The 25,668-nt window shown below is 41.9% G+C and overlaps 3 protein-coding genes across 21 annotated transcripts; 1 reads left to right on the top strand and 2 right to left on the bottom strand.

Annotated features, from left to right (window-relative positions):
* Positions 1 to 48: 48 nt before the first annotated feature.
* Syt4 (Synaptotagmin 4) lies at positions 49 to 5,659 on the bottom strand. Its single transcript, XM_035868121.2, has 7 exons — positions 5,271 to 5,659; positions 5,062 to 5,179; positions 3,902 to 4,282; positions 3,412 to 3,794; positions 3,090 to 3,248; positions 2,646 to 2,963; positions 49 to 2,507 (listed from the first exon to the last, which is right to left on the bottom strand). The coding sequence occupies exons 2-7, from the start codon at positions 5,111 to 5,113 to the stop codon at positions 2,388 to 2,390; spliced, it is 1,413 nt and encodes a 470-aa protein (XP_035724014.2). The 5' UTR covers positions 5,114 to 5,179; positions 5,271 to 5,659; the 3' UTR covers positions 49 to 2,387.
* A 160-nt stretch (positions 5,660 to 5,819) lies between these two features.
* Positions 5,820 to 8,414, top strand: LOC118442468 (arrestin domain-containing protein 17). The gene is made up of 7 exons (XM_085663907.1): positions 5,820 to 6,142; positions 6,731 to 6,886; positions 6,990 to 7,201; positions 7,279 to 7,461; positions 7,550 to 7,761; positions 7,882 to 8,051; positions 8,171 to 8,414. The coding sequence occupies exons 1-7, from the start codon at positions 6,028 to 6,030 to the stop codon at positions 8,302 to 8,304; spliced, it is 1,182 nt and encodes a 393-aa protein (XP_085520033.1). The 5' UTR covers positions 5,820 to 6,027; the 3' UTR covers positions 8,305 to 8,414.
* Positions 8,415 to 8,880: 466 nt separating this feature from the next.
* LOC118442450 (uncharacterized) lies at positions 8,881 to 25,361 on the bottom strand. Of its 19 annotated transcripts, none has more exons than XM_035868067.2 (12): positions 23,046 to 23,629; positions 21,618 to 22,219; positions 19,791 to 19,862; positions 18,446 to 18,772; positions 16,654 to 17,209; positions 16,417 to 16,585; positions 15,268 to 15,451; positions 14,935 to 15,212; positions 14,330 to 14,858; positions 13,986 to 14,132; positions 13,270 to 13,718; positions 8,881 to 12,036 (listed from the first exon to the last, which is right to left on the bottom strand). In XM_035868067.2, exons 2-11 carry the CDS (start codon positions 21,766 to 21,768, stop codon positions 13,306 to 13,308), a joined length of 2,826 nt encoding a protein of 941 aa, XP_035723960.2. In that variant the 5' UTR covers positions 21,769 to 22,219; positions 23,046 to 23,629; the 3' UTR covers positions 8,881 to 12,036; positions 13,270 to 13,305. The 19 variants fall into 19 exon arrangements, with proteins under 19 accessions (XP_035723960.2, XP_085520014.1, XP_085520015.1 ...); XM_085663889.1 differs by lacking the exon at positions 8,881 to 12,036 and having other exon boundaries at positions 12,173 to 13,718; positions 16,654 to 17,006; positions 17,085 to 17,209; XM_085663888.1 differs by lacking the exon at positions 8,881 to 12,036 and having other exon boundaries at positions 12,171 to 13,718; positions 14,935 to 15,206; positions 23,046 to 23,630.
* Positions 25,362 to 25,668: the final 307 nt, after the last annotated feature.

The raw sequence follows: 25,668 nt of genomic DNA, 5'->3' as shown, positions 1-25,668 counted from the left end.
GAAGATAACGTTTTCTTTTTTTTTTTTTTTTTTCTTTTTTTTTTTTTTTTTTTATTATTGACCACACAGCCTTAAAATCTTTCCACGGACAGCATTGTCGTCGTTACGCGTCCCCTCGCATATAATATTGTTCTCCGAGGAGAAGGAAAAAAGCACCGTTTCTTATTTATTATCAGCTTTGCGCCATCCGTCTAAATAGAGTACGCTATACTACGAAAAGAGTACATGACACAAAGCGTTATTAATTTGGACGATAGTCATTATCGCATTAAATTTATGCCCTTTCTTATATTTCACATGGAATAATTTCGCATTAGATTAGTCCGAATAGTTGGCGAATGAATCGACGTATTTTTTCAAAAAGAGGGAGCGAGAAGAAAAAAGGAAAGTTAAAGTACAGGTTGATAAATGATAAAATGAAAATGAACGTAAACGATGCTATTTTGGCGATCCCTCGAGAACGTTTCAATGTGTTCTCACAACGTGTTCTCCAATGAGAGTTGGAATAATGAAATTTCATAAAGGAACGATTCTACAATGACGGAATAAAATATGAAATAATCGTCGAATTGTCTTTTGCAAGGTTTGACGGAGAACGTCAGAGGCGTCTTATATTACCTATACCAACTATTTATTATGTATAGTCCTTTATTATCGTAAATATTAGCAATTAAATAAATATCCTGACATTGTCGATCGTATAATGTGGCTTTTTCGTTTCTTTTCTTTAGTTGAGACGTGCCGCTCTAAGGGCAACACGTTCGATCGATTTAGTACATTATTTATTTACTTATTCGGTCAGTTTTTTTTTTCTTTTTTCTCTCTTCCTCTCCCCTTTTCTTTTCTCCGTCGGTGCCTTTCAACGGCATAAATTTATTTCTTACGAATGGGCGAAGGAAGGTATACTTGCTCGATTCGCGCTCGTACTTTGATATCGCGATAGAAGGACCATATGGGAGTAAGGTGAAATAAGAAAATAAATAATTGTTTCATGCGTTGTCAATTATTGACTTTTACGTTGCGAAGAGTGTGACACGAGTTTCGCGTATTCGCGAACATTGAATCGGTTGACAATTCTGTACTACAAACTTTCTTTGAAAAAGCATCGCCAGTGAATACATGAATTTTGCAATTTGTAAATTTTGCAAAAAGCGGTGCACTTTAAGAAGGATCTTTCGTTTTTTCTTCAACTTTTCCTACATTCGTTTCATCGAAAATGCGTTATGCTTCGAAAATCTAATTCGCTCTTCGTTTATTTTCACTTTCTTCTTTTTCTTCTTCTTCTTCTTCTTCTTTTTCTCTCGTCTTATAATCCCGAAGTGATCAACTGACCCGAAGTAATCAATCGGACTCATATTTATTTCTAATAAAAATCAACTTGATTAATTCCTCGAAATCCGATCTTCAAAAAGAGAAGAGCTCTCGTCCAACTTTCGAGTCAACTTTCTTGTTCTTCGTTCGATTCATTTTACATAGAAAAACTAGCTAGAACGTTTTCGTCCTTTAGCGACGAATTTAAAGAGAAATCCGAAGGCAAAATGACTACGTTATAGAAATTCTATAAAAATAAAATGCGCGCTCGTTAACGCGGAAACATAAGTGGATCTCTCGCATCATCTTTTATCTCGTTTTCTAAGCGTGCCTCGTAATATCTTTTATATTAATGATAATGATATTCGATCGTAAATTATCCTCTTAAAGGAACGACAACGATAGAGAGACAAGAAATAAGGGCTATGATTTTCAGACCGTTCGTGAATGTTTTTATTAGAGCTGCTAGCAATGATTAAAGGGCCAATGGAGTCTACTTGCTTTCCTTTCTTTTCGTTTTTTCCATCCTTAATAGGGCTTTGACCCTTTGGCCGAAGATTTTTTTCAAACACTCCTCGGAAAGGATTAAATGATTTTACGTTCAAACGAAACAAACAAACAAACAGACAGACAGACAGAAAGAGAAACAAACAAACGAACAAACAAACAAACAAATAAATAAATAAATAAATAATAGAACATATATACTAGATATACATGTACATACGCACACACACATATATATATATATATGTGGTATACCTAGCACGCGCATGCTCGTAATAGACGCAAAAATATAACTCCATGAAATAATGGTGCACAGCAGCATAGATAAGCATATTGGCATAAGTCTCTTCGTTTCTTCGAAGGAATTTCTTCTAGAGGCGTCGCAAAATTTCATCAAAGAGAGCAGCGACACTGACCGTGGGGACATTACGGCTCCTCGTTCTCGTTTTAATCTTGTCCTTCGAGGAAATCGAAGAAAGAATTCTAAAAGAATTCTAGATCGAAAGGGGAGAGGAGGGAGAAATAGGGAGGATAGGTCGCATTCCCACAAATAAGGTGGGGAAAATTAATTATTCCCTCAATTTGTGCCATTCCGCGACCTGCCGTCGCGGAGATCTTGAAATTTCGTTCCAATGATTTAGCGCGGATTCTTGACATTTTGGGCCGCCAAATTTTAATCTGCCAATCACCTAAGAAAATAATAATAATAATAATAATAATAATTAATAATAATGAAATGGCCGTCAATAGGAGGACATTTAAATTTATATTTTTGTAATAAAGAAGAAGCAAAGGAAGATAAGAATAAAAATGGTCGTTGTTGTTACCTCATTCTTCGTAAATCTATCCCAATCGTAAAGAACTATCTCCAAGCTAACGTTGCTTAAACTATGGATATTATTGGGTATCTCGAAAATAAATGACTCGTTGAATACGGGACTGAGGGTACGCATCTTGACGTGCGTCATCTTCTTGGCGATACATTTCGAATTATAAGAGAGATAAATCTTAACGTAGGGATCCGCAAGACCCGTCACGTCCATTTTCGGGAGATTATGTGCCTTTAAGACAAAGACCGACAGCTTACTCGCCACCGGCTGCCAGCAGAACGATACTAGCAGTTCCCCTCTCCCTTGGGATTGTATCTAAAAGAAGGATTGCACTGCGTATATTCGATTTGGCTTGTAAAATATCCAATCGTATTATATATAGAAGAATTTAAAAAAGTTGATAACCTGATGTGTAAACTTTGATCATAGGGTGCCACCGACCTTCAAACTCCTCGGACAGATGTTTCTGCGCAGAGATATTTCTTGATTATCGGAATCTTTTAACCCTGGTATCGAGGAAAGTGCGCACGTTAACTCGCCGATAATCTCGTCGCGCGAGTATCTGTCGAAACTTAGAACGACGAAGTGCAGACTGATATCCTGTAAGTAACAGCGTTCATTTTATGGATTATAATATTTTACCCTCTCCCACCTATATATATATATACATATATATATATATATATACATATATATATATATATACACTCTCTTCCGTTTTTATCTTTCAGATTTGCGCCTGATTCTTTTCATCGGTAGATACCTCGAGTTGACTCTTTGTAATTCCAAAGAACGTGAAATCCTCGTTGTAAACGGGATTTCTCGTATTTCGAAGGACTCTTGTTTTAACGTGATGTCGTTTGTCCGGCAAAAGCTGCAACTTCACGTAAGGATCGCTGCTAGCGTTACCCTGATCCCTAGCCGGTAATTTCTTACACTTGACGACCGTCACCGCCAATGCATTTTGCTCGCTCTTGTATCTCAATTTAAATACCAATATACCTAGACCGTCCTTCTTATCCGAGATTTCAACATTTTTCTCGCATTTGACCTTCTCGTTATTCTCGAGTTCGGCCTTGTCGCATTCGTCCTCGATATTGAGGGTAACCTCGGTGCTGGTAGGCGTTTCAACTGGCGGCGTACCGGCTGAGGAAGAAAAATTAATGAATAATAATCCTCAGGAGCAAAGACCGTAATGTAATCGTCGAGTAAACAAACACCGTTTAAACGGAATATTCGTACGGATTTTTAACCTTTCTCACAACGCGAAACATCGTAATTCGTATTATTATTTCCGGTGTTGTGCGACGTCGTCGTGTCCGAGATGGTGGCATTAGTCGATCCTTCGTCTCTAGATCCGGTCGGACTGGTCTGATGGTTCGTCTGTTGTCCGGTCGAGCCTGGTGGACTTTTTGCAGGCCCGGTTGGACTCGGACTCTTTTTCAAATAATGGCTCGTGCTACCGGGACTCTTTACCGCGGTCGGCTTTCTACGGGGTGGTCTGAAAGCCAACGATCTGTCCGCGTTTAGCTTGGTATGCTCGCGTCGTCGTCGACAGAGCCACCAGGTCATCGCGACGGCGCAAATCAAGAAGGCGCCGCCGGTGCATAGCGCGACCAACGTTGTCGTCGATACTGAAATCACAGGCAACGTTAAAATTTACATTTCGATAACGAACCTTTATATATATATATATATATATATATATATATATATATATCTACTAGGAGTAGAAGGAAATTTCATGCGACAAATTTTCCACCTTTTATATCTAAGAACCAACGAACGTAATCGTCGTTATCGAGACATTTTCCCGAACTATCCTCGGTTTATAATAAACGCAGGGTATTATTAAAATGACAGCGACAGCGGAAGATTAGGGTGGAAACCAAAGCGGATTTATTACGTTTTTCTTTTTTGACTTTCTCACTTGATCTTTATGAGCGAGCATTAATCTGAAGCAACAGGAAATTAATAGTTGTGAAACAGACAGCTGTTTCGGTCGGAAGAAGAATGGATTTGATGGATTTTTTTCTCTTCCCCCGCCTCCCCTCCCCCCTAGTCTCCGTCCCCGATTAAACGAACCTTCGCGTCAATATGACGGGCGAGAATAAATGCGATCCACCAAAGACTTTGCCATGTCTCCGTGTTCGTGTACGGTTCGACTTTCCAGAAGGATCGCGAATTTTCGCCAAAAGCCACGGACGTATATATGAGCTCTGTTCGAGGGATGAAAAAGTCTTGAATAAGTGTTAAACGAATCGATTCATCGTTTCAAATAATATACGACGATAAACCGCGCGTTTACCTCGAACGCGGTAACATTCTTGTATGCTATTAAAAGGAAAGAACTTTGATGTAAGGAAAGGGCGAGTCTCGACAAACATTTAAAAGTTTGGTCAAAATCACTTACCGGCCTCAACGGGTCGAACCAGGGGTCCATCCTCCGTATCTCCCCGGGCCATCTTGCGCCACGCTCACGTCGCTTTTGAACGCCTTTTAATGCGCGTATCCTCGCCACGGCGAATACACTGGAACGAATATTTACGGCGTGCTACGCCGTGACCACGGTACTCTCTCTCTCTCTCTCTCTCTCTCTCTCACACTCTCTCACTCACTCACCTTTTCTCTCCTTCCTTTACTCTCTTTCCCTCTCGATTGCTAAGCTACGAACGTAGGGCAAACGGATCAATAAAGACGATACGCGGAGTTTGCGCGCGAAAGCCAGAGAAAAAGCCCTGTTAGACGAGTCGTCGCGGAAAATGTCGCGTCGTATCTTTCCGTTCGTAATAGCTTTTCCCCAAATATGTATACTTTATTATCTTTCAGGATTTTCTCCAACGAGATGGAAAAGGAGAGATTTTTAATCCTAGTATTCTCTTTCTATTTCATTTTATCCTTTCTTTCGTCTTTTTTTTTGCCGTCTATTAAGGAAAAACGTGCATCGATTTGTTTGTAACATTCGTTGTAATTTTTTTTTCTTTCTTTTTTTCTTTTTTATCCCCACAGGGATATAGAAGGAAAGAGGAAGCGGAAGAATAAGAAAAAAGGACGACGGAGGAAGGTGCAATCTTGCGCATTAGCCGTCATCTGCCAGTGACGTCATACGTTAGAGAACGTAGAATATAGTTTCTCGCTTTCGACATACTCGGCGCCACGCGTGAGTCCGACTTTCGTTGACGCGCGTCTTTTCGCAAGAGTCGCTCCGTGCTTGCCGGCATTTACGAGCAGGACCGATATAGAGCTTTCCAGTGCTTCGGAATGCTTCAGTTGGAATGGGATAAGTAAGAAGAGAGAAGAAAGAAGGCTCCAAAAATAAGGCTCTCTCTCTCTCTCTCTATCTATCTCTCTCTCTCTCTCTCTCTCTCTCTTTGTCAAGATGGGCTTGAAGAAATTTGAGATCATTTTTGATAATCCATGGAAAATTTATTATCCCGGACAGATGGTATCGGGAAATATAGTACTGGTTCTAGACGGAGTAAAAAAGATTCGCGGTAAGTCGGACGCGAGACGACGTCATAGTTATTTTTTCCTCAATGACGATTCATCAGTTCGTAGATCGATCGATCGATCGATCGATCTTCGACCTTGAGCGAACAGCTTATTTCAACGGGACGTAAGGTCGTGATCCGTTTGACATGTTGCTACAATATTATGGCTATTGTTTTCTTTCTTTTCGCTCTCTCTCTCTCTCTCTCTCTCTCTCTCTCTCTCTCTCTCTCTCTCTCTCTCTCTCTCTCTCTCTCTCTCTCTCTCTCTCTCTCTCTCTCTCTATCTATCTATCTATCTATCTCTATGTTTCGTACCACGCGACGCAAGCGCATTTCTCAAGGATATTCCGAAGAAATGGGAATTCACGGAAACACGTAATTCTTTGGCATCGGTAGTCTACTTGCTGTTACGTGTTCTCATTTCTCCCGTGAGGAATCGCGAGCTCTAATTATAGCTGACGTGTTGCACAGAGTCCATCGTCACAGAGTCCACGCAAATCGAATATCCATCTATTTTATCCGCGTAAATTCTTTTAGCATTTATATATACATATCGCCCTTTGTGCGCCTATTATCGATTTTTATTTACAGGTATATGCGTCAAGGTAAAAGGAGAAGCAAATACTTATTGGACAACGGATAAACAAAGATTGGATAATACAGGAAACTATAGAGATGAGAATACAACGTTCAGCGCACACGAAGAGTATTTTCAGACAAAGTACTATCTCGTCGGATCGGCTTCTGGTAATGACGACGCCCATTTTTATATTTTTTCTTTTGTTCCTTTTTTCATCGTTCACAGGTTTTAATCGGATTTTCTTTTCCCTTTTTCTTAACTTCTTGTCAGGAAATGAAATCGAGATACAAGCGGGCGAACACAAGTTCCCGTTCACATGTACTTTGCCGGAAAATTTACCGAGCAGTTTCGAGTCTGACTTCGGGCATGTTCGATATACGGTCAAGGCCATCTTAGATCGCCCATGGAAATTTGATCAGGAAGTTAAAGCGGCATTCACGATCGTCTTGCCGTTCGATCTGAATCAAGAACCGAGGACATCGGTAGGTTCTTGCCTAACAATTGTAACAGACTCGAAAAAGGAATATTAATCGAATAGAGAATATTTTCGCTTTGACAGGAACGAATCAGAGAAGAAATGAGTAAATCCTTTTGCTGCCTTTGTTGCACCAGTGCACCTTTGAACGTCACCTATTCTTTACCGGTCAGAGGATACGTTCCTGGTCAATCGATGCCGATTAAGATAAACGTCGAGAATTTATCTAACGTTACCGTAGCACGCGTTACTCTGAGCCTTTGCAAGGTATAAGAATATCGTCTCGCGGTTGACGCATTTAACGATACGACGATACGAAAAGGTTTTCTATCAAGTATACAATTTTCAAGTTCAGATCGTGACATTCCGTGCTACTAGTCCACAAACGGATACGCGAATCGAGGAGATAGTGGTAACGGAGGTCAGTAAAGGGCCCGTCGATGGCGGAGCTACTTCCGATTACGAACAAAACTTGGACGTCCCGGCCCTTCCTCCGTCGAATTTAAATAGTTGCGGTATCATCGATCTCGAATATCGTCTGAAGGTCGAAGCATGCATCGAAGGATGGTTTGTAATTTCGATGTTATTTCAAACGTATAGACTATGCGTGCGTATTTCTTCAAAATAATATATCGATCAATTGTCGAATCTATATACTTTGAAATTTTCTTATCTCTACGCCAACAGGTATCATCGTAATTTGAAGAGCGACACTCCCGTTTTCGTCGGAACGATACCCTTGGTGAATTATCAAATACCAAGCGCTCCTCCCGAGAATACTATGTTCGTCAGTTCACCGACGAAAACTTCGGAAAAATATTATCTATCTCCTACTTCGAATTTATATCCAGAATTACGTAATGATCATTTCCGTTTTCTTCATGATTTCATTATTTTTCAGCGTTATTACTACCGCTATCATTAATCTTCTTGAGCAACGATCTAACGTTATAACTTTTTTATGATTATTTCGTAGCACCCCCGTCGTACGAGGAATCAACGTATGGCGCCAAAAATCTACGAGAACGCGGCGAGTCGGAATATGTGATTGGTCTTACGAATCAATTCGCACCGAAATATCCGGTTTATCATTTTCCAACGGGTCAGTGAAACGACGAAACGAATCCCTATCAAAGGGAAAAGCTTTCGTTCAAATTCTTTTTCTTATGCTTGGATGCAAATATTGGATGGAAAAAATCTCTTATCCTTCTGTAACATCACATTTTGTAATTTTTATGTCCCACGCTTATATTCTCTTTATTTCCTTGTACCCGTAACGAACCCCTAGTAATTATTATTTCATATCTGAATTTTTTTCATCTTTTTAAAGAATAATTTACATTTACCTTAGGCATCCTAATAAAAAATTTAATATTATATAATGTGAAAGCCATAACATTACTTATACTAGTATAAAAGTTATAGTATACTTATATATTATATAATTATACTGGTAATATGATTTGAGTATTGGTATAAAGTAATGCCATAACTTTTACATTGTACATTTTTTTTTTTTTTTTAATATAAGAATTGCTTTATAAAATACGATCAAAAGAATTATTTTTCTCACGAAATTATATGACGAAGGATAAAAATACTAGTATCGACTTGAAGTAAACTTCACTGCCAGCTTCTAAACTTTCCAAGTTTGGAATATGTTTATTGCTTTACATGCAAGCACAATACCATTTTATACATGTACGTCTTTATAGATTATGAAGTACAGCTCAAAGCGCGCTAATATTTTTCGATTATTACATATTAAGCACTGTGAATTTGGAACTATATTCGATATGGATTGATTTTATTATTCAACCGTATAAATCAATATGACATTTACTTGATTATTTGTTAGTTGATACGAATGATAAAAAAAAAAAAAAAACGTAAAAAATTCTTACGAAATTGTATCGCTCATTTCATTCGATTCAATAAATTTTACAAACGAGTAATAGTCATAGGATAAAACGAAATTTCGCCGAATACTACGTATGATATTATTTATGGCTAACAGCATCGCATACTGACAATATGTTAATGCGCGAATTTCTATATCCTTCTCGATTGGAATTATAACTGGACTTGAAAAAAATATCAATCAAGAGTATCGTCTAACGGTAGAATATTTCGACAGATTATCTCTTGGACTCCGAAAGATCTCTATATTTATGAGCACGTAAAGTTTTATTTCTCGAAGAATTAAATTACAAAATATCTTGGATATATTTTTATATAACTCAAAGAATGCCCTCAGAGAAAAATTATATCATCGTCGAACAAGACTCTCCGTTAATCGCCAGTTATTTTTATACGATGAAATCAATGGTCAATTAATATTACTTGCGAAATAATATTTATCGTATATCAAACTATGAAAATGCATTGATATGCATTCTTGAAACCTGTATAACCGACAGTTTGCTATATCATCTACCATTTAATGTCTTTTTATTTATTCGCCTGAAGAAACATCGGTAATGTCGTACGCTGTTTGTTACTCATCGGATACACATGTCGTCACTTTAACATTATTGAGAAATCGATGAAAGAATATTCACGTATATACATACTTTTGTGTTTATTTAACAAGTATATAAGCAAATGCCATCGTTGACGTCAAGTGTCAATTATTATTTGTACGCAACTTGGCCGGAGTAAAGAAAAACGCGATTTGTTGCAGCATCATCGGCAGATGAGAAAATGGAGTCGTTGGTGAAGGATGATAAAATTTTTTTACACTTACATAAGGATATTACATTTACGCATTTTTAATATATAAAGGGAAAGGGTGATGGTGGTGGTGGTGATGGTGGAGAAGGAGGAGGAGGAGAAGAAGGGAACAAAGAAAAAAGAAAAGAAATAAATGAATGAATAAAAGAAAAAAAGAAAAAGAAAGATACATATATTTAAAAATAATGAAAAATATTGGTAGGGAGTGGGGTGGTGGAGAGAAGCGCGATTTATATTCTCTTGACACATAGAATCCAATAGGAAAGTCATTGTTGATAACGCGAAAGATTTCGATCGCTCGATTTTTTTAGCAATTTTTTTAATCGATATAAAAGAAATATTGTCAAACTTTAGTGTAACGTAGTCGGGCAATTCTGAGCTTAACGATCGATTATTTCCTTTTTACTTCGGTTTACACGACAAACGAAACGAAAGGCGTTTCGCTTGGACAATTGATCGACAAAACTAAAATCATTACTAGGAGGACTAGGGCGACCTTCACACTTATATGTTTATTTTAATAGATTGTATTGTGATTCTTGTTGCACTCTTTTGTTTAAAAACAAAATGTATTTTATCTCTTGACGAAAAGACCGTAGTAGTCAACGGTTTCCTATAAATATTCTACCATCCAATGCGTAACAAGATGTTCGCCCGAAGAGCCATCAGAGATATCAATTTTTATATACCAAACAAGGTTATAACAAAATTCGACATAGACTACTACAACAACAACAACACTCGAAATTAGACGCTCGATCACATTTATTTTCCCACGTCGCAATCACTCGAGTACAATTTTACGATTGTTTTCCTATCGCGTGGAACGATGTATGATGAATCTGACTAGCTGGGATGATATTAACCAGCGTGTCCAAAATTTCGAGTGCTTTATCCAATTTTTCTTTTTTTTTTTTTTCCTTTTTCCTTTTTCCTTCCCATCTTACTCAATATAGTTATACTTTGTAATTTTCTATCATTTCATTATTCTATTTACAATTATACGTCTCATCTCGTTTCTTGTATGGATGTTAGTAAATAATAATTAGCAGCATACGTCTCTACGCTGTAAACGGTTTAACAGTTTCCTTAAAAGCTACACGAGATGCTAATTTATTTTATTCATTACTTATATCACATTGTTCATATACACACACGCACACACACACCCACATCTTTCGTTTTTCTTTCTCATTCTTCGTTCACTTTTTCTTTTACCACGAATAGATCGATATTATGTACAGTATGCTACGCGCTACTTATTTCTACAGACAGTTTTCTTATTTCTCTTTCGTCTTAGCCAAAGACCGTTTCTCGCTTTTTAAGTTTTTCCTTTCTCTCCCACATTTGCTCTATCGCTCTCTCTCTCTCTCTCTCTCTCTCTCGCTGTCTCACTCTCACTTACATTCTCTCTTATTAGTGGTATTTACGATTCTGTACGCTGTAAAATCGCCATCAACATTTATTAAGATAATCTTCAACCATTGCAACAACTGAAAAAATGAAAATGTTCACCTTGATTATAATTCCAAGCATTGAGTACCCAACGACTTGTAATGTAATGATGCTAGTATTAAAAACAATGATTCTTGATAAGGTCATCGACATGAATCGGTATGGACGAAAAATTACACGCAAGTACATGTAATAATTAATGAGACCCGATAAGGATGAACATTTTCTCTCTTTGTGTATTGCTTAACCTTGTCATTTTTTTTCCTTTTTTTTTCTTTTTTTCTTTTTTTTTTTTTTTTTTTTTTTTTTTGTATATATTGGAATTGTCAGAATGCCTATGATAGCGCAATGAAATTCTTGATATATTCATATAAATCAATAGATAAGAATCGTAAATAGATATTAGGCATGCTGTTAAGCCGAATAGTAACATGCAATTGCATGAAATTAAAATAAATATATAAAAGAATAAATACTAGAACTTATTCGAAGGACAACTTATACAATTTGTTATTTCGGCATAAGAAAGTTCAATCTGCGATTTTTTTTGAATAAATTGCGATCACTTTGTGTCCACAGCCAGAGCACGATCGATTAAAAACTTCGTCGCTTATATCATTCGTAGTACGTTTAGTCTTCTAGTGTCTTTAATCTCTATAAAAAAAAATATATATATATATGTATGTATATATGTACGATATATATATATATATATATACATACATGCATACATACATACATACATACATACATACATACATACATACATACATACATACATACATACATACATACATATATATATATATATATATAAAAGTGAGCCGATTACACCCGCTTAAAGAATCAATCATAATCTTTCGCTCGATTGCACCGAGGTACGATAGATTACATTAATTTAATCCAATGTTAAAAATCACTTTCACTGTAAAGATGTAGCACGGATCGATGCTATTCAATTTGTAAACGCGACTTTCGCGATTAACGTTTGCAATGCAGTCAAGGGAGTTTTTCTTAAATTATTCATATTATAGACAGAAACATTATAAAGAAAATATCTTGATGAATTTCTTATATACTATATATATTGGATCAACTGGATATTCTATTCGAAGCATTTGTAATTGATAAACGGAGATATAAATTTTTGCTATGAAAAAAAAAAAAAAAAAAAAAAAAAAATATAGGATAGCAGCAGGGCGGCGCAAATAATACGAACGCTTTAATATGACCAAACGGTTGTTAAAGGATTTGGAAAAAATAAATATATGCTGATTAGAGAGATTTGTAATATGGCCATATTGACCGACCGTTAGGATAATTAAAATTCCATCGATTACTTTTAATGCTCTTTTAAGGTTACGGTCCGAATTAGAGATAATAAGAATATTTATATTCGACAAAGTACTCTTATTATAAAAAAATAGTTAGGATAACATCGTTTCATCAATGATATTATCCGAGATTAGCCAGGATTTGTAGAAAGCCAAGTGTCGAATTTAATAATATATAATTAAAAGAAAAGAAAGAAAACGAAAGAAACGTAAAGTAAAGATGGAAAATAGATAATACTCGTTCGATGTCAGTGATATATAGCAGCAGGTCGAAGCGCAAAAAATGTTATTTTCTTAAGACTCGTACAACCCATAGCGTAGTTCTATATTTATATCGCTTTGTCGTTTCATTCGAAATCATAGTCGCAATCAATTATTGCGCGTCCACACTCCGACACATATTATAGATGTTAAAAAAGGAATAGTGCGAATATGATAAACGCATTAGAATTGCCAGGAAACCATATATAGGAACGGGATGTAATATAAGGGCCGAGGGGGAAAGGAAGTGAATCGCGTGTCCAATCGGTGTCCAATGTAAATGTTGTATCACCTTTCCTCAAACTAACTTGATCTTCCTTTGATTCTGTCAGACGGTTGAATGCGAGGTCGAGGAAGGTTGCGTGATAGAAGATGCCGTCGTCGTAGACGGTGGGGTGGAATTCGATGGTGAACTGACAACGACAACCGGCTTGACCAACGTCGTCGTATTAAGGTACTGAGCATTTACGAGTGGCATTTGTCCGACAGACTTGAGAATAGGAGTGGTTATCATTTTTCCCGCAAGACTCGACGGTGCCAAAATGTGAGCGGTCACTTGATTATTCCCTTGAGATACGACGGTCATCGGTGTGACTATAGGTGTCAGACCGGAAAGTGGAGCGTGTTGACCGACTATGTGAGCTATACTTTCAGTGGACGGAGCATTTTGCATAACTGTCGTCGAACCCGCCTTTCCTGTCGTCGTTTGGAGCGACACTCCCGCGTGACTCAGGGTCAATCCTAGAACGAGATAAATCATTTTAATCGGTGTAAATCACCGATAGATATATTTTATTTGACGGGATGAGGAGGGTTTTGTCGTCCATTTTCAAAGCGACCAGCGGACATATATGACGTACGCGCGAGCCGTTCTGCAAATGGTCCTTTTTCTTTGGCACCGAATGCATCGCAAGGAGCGCAACTATGCGACCTGCCCTTGGAACGCAAGTCAGAGTGCGTATAGTCGTTAAAATTAAAACAAATGAAGAATGGTACCAAGACGCGCACCGTTTGCGGGGAGAATGTTCAATTCCGCGCCACCGGGAAGTCTAGTTAGCTCCGAACCGTTTCCACCGACGAGCGTTACCCCTCCGACCATTTTATGCGTAGTTTGCGTTGTTTCGCCACCCGTTCTTATTCTCGTCGTTTGGGCATCTATAAAATCGACAAATGCGCGAGGAGTATTTGTCAATTTCTTTCTTCGTTGTAAATTCTAAGATGAGCAGAGAAAAAGAAAGGAAAAAACAAAAAAAAAAAAAAAAAAGAAAAAAGAAAAAAAAAACAACAAAAAAAAAAAACAAAAAACAAAAAGAAAAAGTCGATGTCGACCGTTTCCCAATATTATTACTCACTGGAGACGTTTAAAGCGGGAGAATGGGCGGTAAGGACCAATGGCCTTCCTTCATTTCCAGAATGTACAAACGTAACGGGCCTGACGTCGCTCGCAGCAGACGATTGCACTGCGAGAGCCAATGGTCTGTCGTTGTTCGATAGATTAGAATGCACGAACGTCACACGATTGTCATTAGCCGTGGACGAGTGAACGACCAGCGCCACGGGCCTTGGCTCGCTTCCAGTGTTCGATTGCACGGCAATCAGCGGTCTCGATTGATCTGAAGAATTTTGTACGGCCAACGTAAGCGGCCGGGATTCATTGTTAGCACCAGCAGCGGCGGCTGCGGCTGCGGCTGCGGCTGCGGCATGAGTTACGAGCAATTGCCTCGTATCACCAGGGATCACCCTGAGACCAGGGCCGATATGTGATAGGGTCGGCACGATCGTCGCCAATCCTTGACCCGTGTTCAACATTTGAGCGCTTATCGGTAGATGCAGATGAGACTGTTGGACCAAATTCGTGGGCGACGTCGCCACCACTTTCTCCTACGAGAAAAAGATCAGAAAGCTTGTTACGCTAAATAGACCGATTAAATGGGTATAAGAGGGATATTATTTTTACCTGAGCCGGCGTAGGAATGGTAGGGGTCCCTGCGGGTACACCAGGACTCGAGCTTGCTGCCGGTGGGCTTTCCCTCGAACTTTGAGCAAGATTCAAACCCTGGGTTTGACATACGACGGCAGCGGTAGCCACTTGATTGTGAATATTTGAACTCGTGTTTGTCGTTTGGAGCGCTTGCGGCGAGCTAGCCGTCGCGGCGCTGCTAAGGCTGCTCGTACTGCTATATCTGGTGCCGCCGCGCGCTAGACCGGCCACCTCGAATTCCATGCTTTCTGGAACTTAATCGATTTAATCATTGCATAATCGATACATTTTATTTTATTTTCTCATTACCATTTCTTGCTGCCGTAGCTTCCGTAGACGTATTCTGTTCTGGCAGTAGAGTATTAAAGTCGATGTGATCCCACGTTGCCGCGAGTTCCTTTTTCAAAGCGACCAACCTCTGTTGCGCCGCAATCTTTTCTCTGGCCAGCCTTTCCATTTCGTGTTCGTACTCGCGCTCCTTCCTTCTCAATGCCTTTAAAGCAAAAAATTTAAAACGAAAGAAAAACAAAAAAGAAAAAAAGAGGGAGAAAAAGACCGCGGTAATGACCGCGGTACGAATGGGAGGAAAAATTCAAACGGAAATTCATTGAAAACGATGTCCACTCTTAGATTCCACTCTTTCGAATCTCGAACGAGTTTTGTTCGACATCCCAAGAGATATATATACTCCGGGGACCAATGATCGATCTCAATACTTCCCCTCGATATAACTTGTTAACATTATTATTATATTCAAGTTTTTCGCTTTCGTCCGAATCTTTGTGCACGTGGCGTAAATGATCGACGGAAAGGAGAGAAAGGTAAAGAGTGGGGAAAGTCGGTGAGCGAAGGTGGACTTTGCGCTAATAGACGCACGCGCGACTCGACGAAGCGCACGTGGCTCGAACTGTTTCGCGATACACCTCCCCCCTCCCAACCCCTTCCTCTTCTCTCCTTCTCCTATTCCTTCTCGTCTTTAGACTCTTCCCACCTTTACAATTTCTTCATTTCTTTTTGAGAGCGAGAGAGAGAGAGAGAGAGAGAGAGAGAGAGAGAGAGAGAGAGAGAGAGCGAGAGGAGAGGGGAGGGAAAGCACATTACGAAAAATGACAAATTCAGTTCGTCGGTATTGCGCGTTCGATAAAGCGAGCAAAAAATGACACGATCTTTCCGTCGTCATTCTCTACGCACTAGAGGACATATTTATTAAGCGAGTCGCGATGCGCATTCTAAACCTGTACGTTTGCGTCGAAACACAATAATCTGATCTCTTCACGACGGAGGCTCTCGCTAAGTAAGCCGCGATATTTAAAGTTCAGCTGTTATTTTTCGTGGTCCGCGCATAGATGAAAATAGATCAAAAGTAACAAGACGATTCAGTCCAAGTTATTTTTATAAAAGACTATCGAAATAGGGAAGTATTCCCAAAAAATAAATGATGCTGTTTATTCCGCGTACCTGTATATGCCTGATGGCCGCGTGTAAAATGGAAAGATTCGAGGACTTTTTCTCGTCTTGCGACGGTAATTGTCTTTTGAGCAATTCAAAACATTCCTTGAGATGCGCTCTTCGATTTTTCTCCAATTTGTTGTGTACTTCCCTTGTACCAGATCGAATCACGCACGGCCTGTAACGATCCTTTATTTATTATCTCTTTATTTTCTTTAAAAATCATTCATGCCACGTTAATCTTACCCATTCCTGTGTTTCTTATTGTCATGACCAGTTTCCACATCTACAACGAGATTGCCGGCGCTTTGCTGATTTGAGTGATTCGAATTATGATTCTCCAAGTAATGATTTTGCGTTGTATTATGATTATTCTGATGATGATGGTGTTGTTGCTGTTGATATTGCGGTACCGGTAGCGGCGCTGCTGATTGCTGTTGCTGCTGCATTTGTTGTTGTTGTTGTTGCTGCTGCTGCTGCTGCTGCTGCTGCTGCTGCTGCTGCTGCTGCTGTTGTTGTTGCTGCTGCTGTTGCTGCTGCTGTTGTTGTTGCTGCTGTTGTTGTTGCTGCTGTTGTTGCTGTTGCTGCTGCTGCTGTTGCTGTTGATGATGATGATGGTGATGATGGTGATGATGATGGTGATGATGATGATGAGAGGCAGAATGAAGAGGATTTACGTGACTGCTGAGATTGACATTAGCTACTGGCGGCGTGGCACGGGAATTCGCGATCACCGGACTCCCTCGTGAAGATACGCTCGTATGATTCCCATTTGTCCTGCTATTTTCCAACGGCTCCTCCTCTGAAACATTATTACGAATTGTTATCGATACGATAACAATCTCCAACGAACAAGAAAAATCGTCTAAATTATATATATATATATATATATTATATATTCGATTCGATCAAGATCAAAGCGTGATCCTTTGAGTTTCGCGATAGCGCAACGGCAATGCAAGTACTCGAGCCATTCTATGGTTGAACCTGAATGGTCGTACTTTCGTCTAAGATTAGCGAACGTATTCCGTCACCGATGGCGATGGTTTCGATCCGACATCGCGTTGTTTCTCACCCGACAGATCTCGAAACTCAAACGGCAGAGAAGTCGTGATACCGGAAAAGCTCTTCCTTCTTCTTTTCTTCGATTATTCTAATTTTCACAAAATCGTACAGAGATCCGACGTTTCGCAAATTCGTTTCTTTTTTTGCGTCGAACTAACGTAAATGCGAAAATTGTTCGCGCATAGTCGAAACTCTTCGCTACGACGAAGACCCAAGAGCTTTCTTCTTCGCGACTCGATTCGTCGCGTCGCTATAAATTAGCGCGGCACGTGTACGCGCATGCAGCCTAACTCTCATTCATGTACCAAAGAGTTGGCAAAGCCCCGTCGCATAACTCGCAGTTTCTTCCATCTATTTCTGACTCGAATGAAGAACCGAACGAGAGAATCCTAAAACGAGAATTCTACGTACGCGAGAGTTTCTTTGGTTCAGAGAAGAAAAAAGAAAAAAACAGAAACAGAAAAGAAAGAAAAAGGAGGAAAAAAAGATATTCGAAGAATTGTCGCGCAATAGCCAACCGATACCGTTCGATCCTTCGAGTCTTCACATTTTGGGCAAAGAAAAAACCGAATGGGAAAAGGGAAAAAAAAAAAAAAGAAAAAAAAAGATACCCCAACGATCGAAGAAACGTCGAAAAAAGATTAACCGTTCCTTTGCTGCTCTAGTACAATGTCACGGCCGAGATAGGAACGTGTTCCGCGAGATAACGCGTCAGAAATGTTCGCCCAAGCGATATTTTTTTGATGGGGGGGAAAAGAAAAAAAGAAAGACAAAAATGAGCAGTAAGTTAAACGGAAACATAATTATTTACTTCTTATATAACGTTCTTTTTTTTATCCTTTCCTTTAGCGGTGGATTATATTTTTTTTTTCTATTCGCTTTTCGATAAAATCAAACTTTGAAATTGCCAAGAGTTATATCACTTATAGACGATTTAGATGAAATCGTTAAAAAGTCGCGATAATCAGCTCACCGAGGAAATAGTGTCGTATCCATTTTTTCTTGGGTGGAGGGCACATCCAGTTACGTATAGGTTCGTCCTTGACGACTACATCGATTATACCGACGACCTGCGTCGATGAGAGATTATTCGCGTTCCTGAGACCGCTGACATTGTTATTGCTCTCTTTACTTTCGACGACAACATCATTGCCGTCTTTCTCGTTTTTGTCCACATCATCGTCGTAGTCGTCGTCATCGTCGTCGTCATCGTCGTTGTCGTCGTCGTCGTCGTCGTCGTCATCGTCGTCGTCGTCGTAGTCGCCATCGTCGTCGTTCCTCGAATCCACCCCCGAAGTACCTTCAATGGTATTGACATTTTTTCGAGATCGAGCCAACGTGGTATCTTCGCCGTTCAACAAAATCCCCATCTTCTCCGAGAAGAGTTTGGTGCTTAAATGTTATTCGTTGGAGAAAACTTGAAAGAAACGCGCGAATCGCGAATAATTCACTCACGAAAAGGATTGACTCGCGCACGCGTCCTCGAAAAAACTTTTCAAACTAATTATTCTCCTACTAATTTTTTTACAATTCAAAATATACACGATCTTTCCGATCTTTTCAACGCGAAAATTTAATGGGTGGCAACTCTTGCAAAAAAAATGTAATATTTTATCCGTTTCGATGATACTTTAACGTCAACGACGCGACGACAGCGAGATAACGTAACGCAACGCAACGCAACGACGACAACGATGACGACGACGACGACGACGACGACGACGACGACGACGACGACGACGACGACGACGACGACGACGACAGATTGCTTGTGGGTATCCAAGGATATAGAAGAATTTTTTCGAATCGTTCATCAAGTTTTCTTTCTTCTTCTACTATCGAGTCAACGCGTCGTAAGAACGTAACGTGATTCTTGAACGATTTAAAGACTCAAGAGATATACATTCCGTTCTTTCCTTTTAGCTTTTCTTCGTAAAAGATCGATGCAACGAACGAAAGCGCGTGGACTCATTGACGTCGACCGACACCACACGACCAAACCGTTCCCCTGTCACTGCTTCGAAGCAGAAACACGCCGGCAACGATGGCCCACCCACCCACCCTCCCTCCCTCCCTCCCTCCCTCCCTCCCTACATACCTACCTACCTACCTACCTACCTACCTACCTACCTATCTATCTACCTACCTACCGCCCTCCTACCGAGCCGACCGATTACGTTAAATGATCGCGATGTTGATGACGGAGGCGGTGGTGACGGTGACATTCGAAAGAGACAGAGAGAGAGAGAGAAATATATAAGAAAGGTCGAAGCGCGATTTTGAGCAACGACCGAAAACGTCAATGAGTTTTTACTTACCATCAATGATGAGCATTTTTTCCTCGCAAAGAAATTCATCTGGCTCGGCACGATCCCTTTTCAATTTGACACCTGTAACAAGAAAGACGAAAGAATCTTTATTCCGAAAGAGTCCGGATGTACGAAGGAAACGACGAGAGTTCGTCGTTGGAAGAGGGGGAAGAAAAAAAAAGAGAAAAAGGGCAACATAACCGAATCGCGCGTTAACGGCCGAATCCACAGGTCGATAAAGAATGAAAAATTGAAAGAGCCGCATCTCCACGTGATGCAAAGAGAGAAAGAGAGAGGATAATAGGAGAGAGGGGAAAATCCGAGCTCACACGCTATAGCGGAAGAGGGGAACGACGAGGGAGAGCCGGTGCCTCCTATCTCTCTCTCCTTTTTCTTCCATTCCCCCTCAATGGCAGGTCAGGAAGAAGGACGGAACCGGCAACATCGTGGATTGATCAGACTGCCACGCGGTCTGTCTCGCGTGGTGGGGGTTCGCCGGGGACAAGGAGCATGCGCGATGCACACGCTCCGCCGTATGCACTCGCGATGCGTATGCGCCGCGCGTCGCTTATAACCGCCGCATTCGTAGCCGCGTGTTCTTTCTCTCATCCTGCGCACGCTCCGTCTTACCCCACCAGCCACCAGCCTTCTCGCTCGATCCCATTCTCGCTTACGCCATTTTACTCTTTCCCCTCCCCTTATTTCTCTCTTCGAGAGGAGAGACACAACGCGACGACGCGAGCTCATTATTCTTATCGTCGCTCGTACATTTGCGCGCGTGCGGACTCCCTTAAATCCCCTTTTCGTATCGTAAAGATCGGTTCTTTCAAAGAAACGAACGATGTCCAACCGGTAAGGAAATGATACGAAAGATGTGAGAGAGAGAGAGAGAGAGAGAGAGAGAGACAGAGTATAAAAAGATACGCGTATAATGTTTTTACGGCCAATGGGAGTAGGTGGCGCGCGCGCGCGCACGTGAATGAAGCGCAGAAAATCTGTCGTAGTTTCTAAAGTCACTGACCGGGGGTTCCTTTCGCTTCCCCTCCGACGGCAGGCACGTTCCAGGTCTTTAGCCCCCTCCTCTGGCAGCGTCGACCGGCGCTTAGCACCACGGTCACCGTGCCCACCCCTCCCGTTCTCTCCGCTCCACTCCACTCCAACTACACTCCACTTCTCTTCTCTTCTCTTCTCTCGTCGGTGAGCACTATCGCTTGCCCGGACCTTTTCTACCTTCGACGACGCTCTACGACCTAACCGGAGCTCACCGAGTTGAACAAAATCTCGCGACCTTCTCCTCCATCGACAAAGACGATGACGATGACGACGACGACGACGACGACGACGACGACGACGACGACGACGACGACGACGACGACGACGACGACGACGACGACGACAACAACGACGTATCTTTTAATTTAATTTCGCGTCAAATCGAAACTTTTTTGCTAGCGTTTGCGGTATACATGATCCCTTTGATAATAAATACTTTTAGTCGTTCGTTTGGCCCTATTTCCCTCCCCCGCACGATCTCATACCAATTCCCATCGTACATTCGATCTTATAGAGTTTATCGAGCAATCGAAAGATATTACCAAAGAGAAAATTTTCCAAGGAGAAAAGAAACTAAATGCAGCCGCGCCTTTCACGTAAGGGGAAACTAACTCATTCGTCTATCCTCTTGCGTGTATATACGTGCGTGTATTTGTACGCGAGCGATAGGCTCGAGAGGACGAACGGACGGACGGACGGGCGGACGAACGGACGGACGAAGGAGGATGGATGGAGAAGCGTGTGAGGAGGAATAGTCGTCGAGATGCGGCGCGTGGTACTCACCACGTGGCTCGGTAGAATTGTGATGGTTAGAGTGGGGAGCGACGGCGAGCGGGTGATCGGAGGAGGAGGAGGAACTGCTCGTGACGCGCTCCCTCTTCTTCTCCTGCTGCTCGACGAAGCGCGCCGCTTCCAGCAACGTTTCCAGGCTCATTCTTGACGATTCGATCGCGTCCTCTCGATAAAACCCCTTCTCGCTTCGCCCCGCGACGACCCACTCTGCCTTCTCTTCCTTTACGATACCGTCCCAAGGATCGGTATCGCACCTCTGCGCGACCTATGAATCGTCGTCGTTGTCGCCACTATTCCTTTTTCTTTCTTTCCTTCCGTCGTTGTTAGCAGTCGTCGTCGTCGTCGTCGTTGTCGTCGTCGTCGTCGTCGTCGTCGTCGTCGTCGTCGTCGTCGTCGTCGTCGTCGTCGTCGCCGCCGCCGCCGCCGCCGCCACCACCACCACCACCACCACCACCGCCGTCGTCGTTGTCGATCTTGTTGTTGCCGTTGTCGTTATCGTCGTTGTACCTAAGTCTTCTACCGATGCCCGATGTTGACGTTACTATTGCTGTTGTCGTATCCGTTACTGCTACCAACCGCGAACGGCCGCCAATCTGCGTTGAAAACAAAACGCGCTATTACACGTTCGTCGATCCGAAACGAATTTAAAAAAGAGGGACGACGAGGAGCCACGATGGAGAGGTCGAATAACGATAAGCCTACGTTAAAATACGCGATAAGGAGGTAGGAGGACGCGAACGTTTATTCTACGCGAATCCTTTCGTCGGCCCACAATTTTCTAGAAAACATACGCCTGACTCTTCTACATCCCTCTTCTCTTATCGCATATCTTTCCTATTGATTTCATATATCATATCGATTTCGTCTTCTCGAAAGTTTAAACGAATGGACCAATTTGAAAATTTATTATATTATGGAACACGATTAGTACCGCGTCCCAACGTACGTCACGTGACTTAGGCGTGACGTAATGCGGAGCGCGCGGGAAGCGTCGCTTCGTCTCCTCCCACGCGGTACCACCAGTGGAAAGGGACGAGCAAGAACTTTTAATTCGCACGCGAATCTTCTATCTCGCCGTGCTGTGTCGTTGTTGTTGTTGTTGTTGTTAAAATAAGCAAGAGAGAGAGAGAGAGAGAGAGAGAGAGTCGAGAATAACGAACAGCATCACGAGAGAGAAATTCTCTCCTTCGAACATACCGCGCGATAAATATATATAATACAGCATTAAATAAAGAGTTAAAAAAAATTATGATAGTTTTTGATCCTGAAAATAATAATCTCGACACGCTTAATCTTTTATTCTTGATATTAACGATACTGACGATAAAAATGATCGATGTCGTTTACACGTAGCACGTTCGAATCGACGCATCCTCCTTCCGTACGTCTTGATAATGTGTCTTTTCTTTTAAAGATTACCATCGTATGCCGACGAGAGGTAACGTCGTCAACGTCGTCGTCGTCGTCGTCGTCGTCGTCTTTGGAAAAATGTAATCGTTAGTTTGTTTGGTCCGAGAAATCACATAACTTTGAGCCTAGAAACGAGTCGAGGAGGACTTTTACGGTTCGCAATCAGTGTTCGTCGGGGGGAGAGAAGAGAAAAGAAGGCTGACGAAGGGTAGACGAAAAAGACGGAGAGGGGAGGCACGACGAGACAAGAGGCGGGAAAGGCGAATTTCAGCATTGAGATTCGAATAGCGGGGGATATGTACGTAAATTCTGACGAACGAAGACACGCCAAAGCTTCGAATAAGGTACGAGCAAAGCTTTGTACGGAAATAGAGGAAAAAGGGAGCCAAAGGATGGTTAACGTTGAAGCCAGGAAAGTAACGAAAGTAAGAAAAAATGACAGACGGACAGAAGAGGAGGAGGGTTAAAGGGGACGGGAACGGGAGAAGGAGTGTTCGCGATTGCTAAGTATTTGGGGGTCGTCGCGCGATAATTCAAGAAGCGGCGCCGCGAAGCGAGGAGACACAGTCGAGCAGAGCTCCTTATAAACTGACAAAGCGACACACGCACGCATACGTTCCCGATGTATCCGCCGACGCACGTACTGCCGACCAATCGGAACTCCTCGTGCCGTGACGTCATGGCCCCAAGTATTCGCCCATTGGTCGAATCTATTATGGCACGGAAAACACGCCACGCAACCACCTATACGCTTATACACAGACACGCGCGATAATGTTAGACATAACACGTATAACACAAACGCGTGTACTCGTACACGAACGTCAATTAAATAGGCGATAGTCTCTCTCTCTCTCTCTCTCTCTCTCTCTCTCTCTCTTTCTCTCTCACTCTCTCTCTCTCTCTCTCTCTCTCTCTCTCTCTCTCTTTCTCTCTCCCCGATAGAATAACGATCTGCGGTGGTTTCCTCTCGCTGACGAGCGGGCGTGGTGAATAACGAGGAAAGCTTACGTAGAATGCATCGAGAGAGTTACGAGTACGTCGTCCACAACTTCGTACCGCGGCTCGCAACACGGTGAGAGTTAATGCGCCCGCGCGGGCATACGCACGCATGTACGTATACACTACCAATGTACCTAACGCACATAGGAATACGCGCGCGCGCGCGCCTGCCTACATACGTAGGTTAGCACGCGCGCGCGCACACATACACACACACACATACACACACAGGACACGCACGATTCTGACACTCTTTCGAAGAAAAGGATAAGGTTGAGAAGAGAGGAGAAAAGAGGAAATTATAAGAGAGAGAGAGAGAGAGAGAGAGAGAGAGAGAGAGAGAGAGAGAGAGAGAAAGAGACGGAAGAAAAGAGTGCAAGAGAGATCGATTACTCTCACAATTATTTCCGCGCGTCATATCTCTTTTCTCTTTTCTCTTTCCTCTCTCTCTCTCTCTCTCTCTCTCTAACACGCACACACGCGCACACACTCTTTCTCTTTCCTTCTCTCTATCTCTCTTTCTCTCTATCTCTCTCTCTCTCTCTCTCTATCTTTCTCCTCTTGTCAAACGTACCGTAGACAAACGTAAGATCGAACACGAGGGAGGAGTACGTTCCGCGTTAACCGAGCTACCGGTCGTCCCTAGACGTTTCGGAGCACACACGATGGTTATAACCTGATCGATCTGGCGCGTGGCAGAAACATTTTACAAGTGTTAACCACTGCGCATCAACAGCCATGCTTGCTTGGCCACGATTCACGTGTCTGGGCTCCGACTTACGGGCCAATGGTAGTGCGTTTCGTGACGTCATCCTGCTCTATCGACCAATGAACGCGGCCCATGTGACGCAGCAGTTCGGCTGGGCGTGTGAGAGTAGTGTCGAGCTCCCTGCATATCTCGTCGCCCGTTACCCAGTGCACCTTTTTCAGCATTTTTTCGATGAACCTTTCGCGATTATCGTACAACGACCGATTGAAATATACACGAGTTTCGCTAATGTCTTACGATCGCCCGATAAATTGCCGGTTGTTATAAGAAAAGCTTTCGTACTAGGCTCTTACCTTTCGCGTCGACGCCAGAACGGAGCTGAGTATCGCGCACGCGAGAAAGAGACAGATTGAAAGGGTGGGGGATAGCAGGGCGGCGCAGGGGAAGGGGGAGGGAGAGGGAAAGAGAGAGAGAGAGAGAGAGATGAGACAAGGAGAAGGAGAGAAAGAGAAAGACAGAGGTATCGTACACGCAGAGCACACCCGACACCCGGCTGGCCCGGGCAAATACTCGCTCCGATCTTGGCGGCGTCACTCTCTGCCACCTTTTGTCACGTTCTTTCTCTGTCACATGGATCATCGTTGTGCGCAGTTGCCACATCTCGACTTTAGAGGCGCGCTTCATTGTTTACTTAAATGTGTGCGCGCGCGCGACTGCGCATCGCTTTCGTGTCGCTATCGTTTTTATAATTACTCAATTACATTTTTCCTTGCACATTTTTCATCGTATATCGAATCGCATTTCCATATAAACAATTTGCCTGCTTTCGATATTTTCTTTAGAGAATTAAAATAATAATGTTCAATTTGTCGACGATTGCGTTCGTTAAAAAGAAATATTATTATAATTCTGGTGAGAATT

Source organism: Vespa mandarinia, chromosome 24, assembly GCF_050613455.1.
Source record: "Vespa mandarinia isolate Hongniang chromosome 24, ASM5061345v1, whole genome shotgun sequence".
Taxonomy (NCBI): domain Eukaryota; kingdom Metazoa; phylum Arthropoda; class Insecta; order Hymenoptera; family Vespidae; genus Vespa; species Vespa mandarinia.
This window is presented reverse-complemented; position numbering and strand designations above follow the sequence as displayed.